The 4,472-nt window shown below is 45.0% G+C and overlaps 1 protein-coding gene across 1 annotated transcript; it reads left to right on the plus strand.

Annotated features, from left to right (window-relative positions):
* Positions 1-137: 137 nt before the first annotated feature.
* LOC103616156 (arylacetamide deacetylase-like 4) lies at positions 138-2,696 on the plus strand. Its single transcript, XM_017735043.1, is given in 3 exon segments — positions 138-717; positions 1,607-1,758; positions 1,761-2,696. Coding segments are annotated over 3 exon segments (840 nt in total). The 5' UTR covers positions 138-643; the 3' UTR covers positions 2,375-2,696.
* The last annotated feature ends 1,776 nt before the right edge of the window (positions 2,697-4,472 follow it).

The raw sequence follows: 4,472 nt of genomic DNA on the forward strand, positions 1-4,472 counted from the left end.
GGCCACGGTCTGTGTGCGGCCGACAAAATTCCGGCCTCCACACAGACGCTGATACAAAACTTTTTCACCTGTTCATACACTTTTAGCAAACAAAGAAACTAATGTCCATTGGTTCTAAATTAATTAATTCTCTTTCATAAATTGATATTCTATCCTCTTTAGTCTTTTTAGTATAGTTTTCCTCTGGTAGGGACTTACCAATACACATACACTGAGTCTTTTGTTAGGTGCTTCTTTTTATTCTGATTTCTGCAAAATGTCCTTGTAGTCCATAAATTCTGCCCTTCTTGTATCCAATTTCAACAATACACATCACCTCCCAGGCCTTGTTCATTGAAGCGTATCAGGGTTAGTTTAGCAAAACTTTTAAAAGTTTCAGTGATTTTCCCAATCAAGTCAACAATACCAGTCTGTGTAAAGACAGCTACATGCTGACTAAAAGTGATTTAAGACTAGCACACTGCTTATAATGAATATACCGGTTATGATTGATTGAAACAAATAATTAAAAATTAATTAGAAAGTTACATCATTTCCGACAGCTGGAAGGCTGACCTCCGGCTGGGCTTTCCCATCCACTGCGAAGGGAGGCAGCGGGGCACGGGGAGAGCTTGAGCGTTTGAGGGCAACAAAATATCTTCTGATGTGTTTCAGATTCCCAGAAAGGATCTGCCAGTACATTGCCAAGGAAAGCGGCTCGCCGGTGGTGTCTGTGGGGTGAGTTACGGCCGGGCTGCCCCGGGAAAGCCTTTTTGCCTCTTGTCACTTCTCAGCACTGCAGGGATGTGCAGCTGGTGGGAATGCTCCTGTTCAGAAGCTGGACTCGATGATCCTGATGGGTCCCTTCCAACTCAGCATTTTCTTTGATTTTCCCAGAATCCTGGGTGTCCAGACAGAATTTCAAGGGGGCTGTTTTAATTTCTCCCCCTGCTCCATCAGCTAACACTGCAGACACAGGCCACAGTAAGGTCCCTCTATCTCCCAACACAGAGCTATGCTGGCACCACACAAAAACAAGGAATGCTTTCCAGAAGAGAGTTCCAATGTGTTGAGAAATGACTAATACACTGACGTGGAAGGTGGTGATTCAGTGATCCATTTAAATAGGTGTAATTACCGTGTGCACTTCAAGGAGCTTTCTAACAGTAAGAATCAAATGCTAGTAAGTTTTAATACTAGTAATACTGAAAAACAGAACTGTTCCAGTTATTTAAATAAAGAAAAAATAATTCAAAAAAATGGAATATCCTAAATAAAGGTGAGGTGCAGATTGATTAAATTACTTAATCCACAAGCCAGATGTAGTCTACACCAGAAAAGAAAAATGAAGTTACATAACTTAATTTGTGATCAGGGCTGCTCTCCGAATATCCCAACTAAGCTTGAGTCCTTGCAGCCTCATCCTATGGCTCTCACTTCTCTGGGATGACTCATTGGACAAATACCTGTTTAGCAGATAAAAATACCTTTATGTTTTTTTTGGTTTTTTTTTTTTTCTGAGGGAAAAATTACTTCAACACAGGGAAAACCGGGGTTATGTAGAAATTTCGTATTTACAGTTATGACATTTCCTCCTGTTATTTTGTTGTCTCTGTCCATGTCCCAGGTACCGTTTAGCCCCTGAGCACAAATACCCCGCTGCATACGAAGACTGTCTGAACGCCACCCAGCACTTCCTGCAGCACCTGGAGCACTACGGCGTGGATCCTGCCCGGGTCATTGTCTGCGGGGACAGTGCTGGGGGCAACCTGGCAGGTGCTTGGCGCCCGGCCCCGGCGCGCGAGGCCCCAAACTCCGTGCTCAGATCCTGATCTATCCAGGCCTTCAGGCGCTGGACTTCAATTTGCCATCTTATCAACAAAATCGGGGAGTCCCTCTGTTATTCCGGGAACGTGCTGCTTTCTTTGCTTTGCTGTACATACAAGGGAACACATCAAATCTGGAAGAGGTCTTGGAGGGCTCTCATATTCCTCCAGACCTGAGGCTGAAGTATAGGAAGTGGGTGAGTCCAGACAACATCCCTGAAAAATTTAAGGTCAGAGGCTACAAACCGCACAAGCCCTGTGAATTCAAGCCTGAAGTTTTTGAGAAAGTGAAGAGATTCTGTGAGCCCATGCTGTGCCCGCTGCTGGCTGAAGACACAATTCTTCAGCAGCTGCCAGAATCTTTCATCCTGACCTGCGAGTATGACGTGCTGAGGGACGATGGCTTGTTGTACAAGAAGAGGCTGGAGGACAATGGGGTTCGAGTGACCTGGTGCCACCTCGAGGATGGATTCCATGGAATCATAAACCTATTTGAATATTGTGGTTTGTCATTTCCATCTGGGAAAAGGGGATTGGACAAGGCTGTTGCATTTATAAAAGGCCTGTAAAAAGAGCTCTCCCTCATTATGCTTCTCCCACTAATGTCTCTGCTTAGGCTCCCACACCTCAGGTAGTGCTGGTCAGTAAGGATGTGACACTTTTTGATGTGTAAAACATTAATTCTGATATCCATTAACTTCAGATTAACACATATCTTTTCCTCATGAGACTCCTGACAGTTCAATCTTTACAATTTTTCTGCATGCTGTGTTTTTTTCAAATTGGCGTATGATTGATTCCTTATCTTAAATTACTAAATTATTTATTCCTATATGTTATAAACATATATTATAGTATTGGCTTCTCGCAAAGTATTAAGGTAGATATTATATAATGTTAGAAATGCTTTTTGCTGTGTAGATGTAGTTTTCTCTCGTTTTAGCAAGAATGTTAGCAAGTGTGAGCAAGTAAGATAACCTCCAAGGGAGCAGAGGATGAGGCCCGAGAAGCTGCTAATCAACACTTTGTCCAGAGAACAAAAGGGCCCAAAGGCTGCTCTGCCCGGAGAACGGGCGGCCAGGAGAGTCCGAGAGCCGCTATCACCGCTCTGCCCGGGGGGCAAAGAGGCCAAAGCTGCAATCAGCCCTGACTGTCTGGAGAATTAAGAGATCCACCATCGACTCTCACCTAGCGGGCCCAACCCCAAGAATCAAAAGAAATAAAACCACAAGGCAGAAGACTACGCATGCTCTAAAAAGGCGGAACCAAGGAGCGGCCATGCAGAACAGCTCCTGGAAAAGTTTTAATATGAATAGAGAACAGACAGTAAAAATGGTATAAAAAGGACTCACCTCGAGCATCAGGTGTGCTCTTGGCAGAGCGCCAAGGCACCCGGCCGTTATCCCTTTGCTTTATTTTATGTGTCTCTTATTGTCTTTATATTAAACTCTTTAATTTCTAACAGGAGAGTGAACCTCGTTTTTCACACTATACAAATAATCGATGTGGAATGATTTGGATTAAATGCTGTTCACTAGAGCCAGGATATTTGTGGTGTCCATTTGATAAGCTCCAAAGCATGACTTTATTTAGCTAAAAAGTACGAGCTAGGTAGATAGTGAGCTGGAGGGAAGAGATAGAGGAAAACTCTGGAGAAACAGGCAGAGATCAAGATCTCAGTGAGGAGATTGAGCAAATATTCCATGGCTACAAAAGTAGCAGTGCAAGGCCAGAGTTGATGGGGGACACCCTGCTGGAGGCAAGTAAGGGCTGCTCTGATTTTGAAATAATTGTAGGTCTACAAAGTCCTTTTAATTTTGGAATGTCTCCACTATGCCCACTGAGGGCAGGATACACTGTTGAGAGGAAATGCTCACACCAGGTTTCTGAAAGATAGAAAGGATCAGTGAACTGGACTCTTGGTTTGTGTGTACTGAAAGGTACAGCTTAAAGAGAGAGAGAGAATATGAAGCAAAATGTTCTTCCAAAGGGTGTTCCCCAGCATTAACTTTTGCAGAATCTGTGCTGTGTTTGTGTGCTACAATCTGTCAATTTGTGCTGTCTGCACGGCTTGAGTTTTATTTACAGGATGAGACAGTGTATTCCCTGACATGATGCTTCATTACACCCTGCTGATGAAAGCAAGGAAGAACAGCACACTCAGAACAGCCAGACTGAGGACATGGAAATGACAGAATTTCTAGGGTTGGGAGTGACCTCTGGAGATCATCCAGTGCAATCACCTGCCAAGGCAGAGTCACCTGGAGCAGGTGATGCAGGAACACATCCAGGTGTGCTTGGAATGTCACCAGAGAGGGAAACTCCACACCCTCCCTGGGCACTGTCCCAGTGCTCTGCCACCCTCAATGCAAAGAAGTTCTTCCGCATGTTGAGGTGAAACTTGCGTTTTAGTTTATGCCCACTGCTCCTCGTCCTAAGGAAATCCTCAGGAAAAAAGGAAAAAAATCCTACTGGGGGGCTGAGAAAAGCAGAACTTTTTACAAAAACGAATGCTGACTTCCCTTAGGTTTCCCTGCGCAAGGGCAGCCCTTCACTGAGTACGGGCAGCCAGCCCTTCCTTTAGCCTCCCGCGGGCAGCCGCTCGCAGAGAATCGCGGAACTGAGGGCGGAGGGGGCGGCGGTGAGCCGGCCGGGGGCGCAGGGTCG

This window comes from Corvus brachyrhynchos, unplaced genomic scaffold, assembly GCF_000691975.1.
Source record: "Corvus brachyrhynchos isolate BGI_N302 unplaced genomic scaffold, ASM69197v1 scaffold395, whole genome shotgun sequence".
Lineage (NCBI taxonomy): Eukaryota > Metazoa > Chordata > Aves > Passeriformes > Corvidae > Corvus > Corvus brachyrhynchos.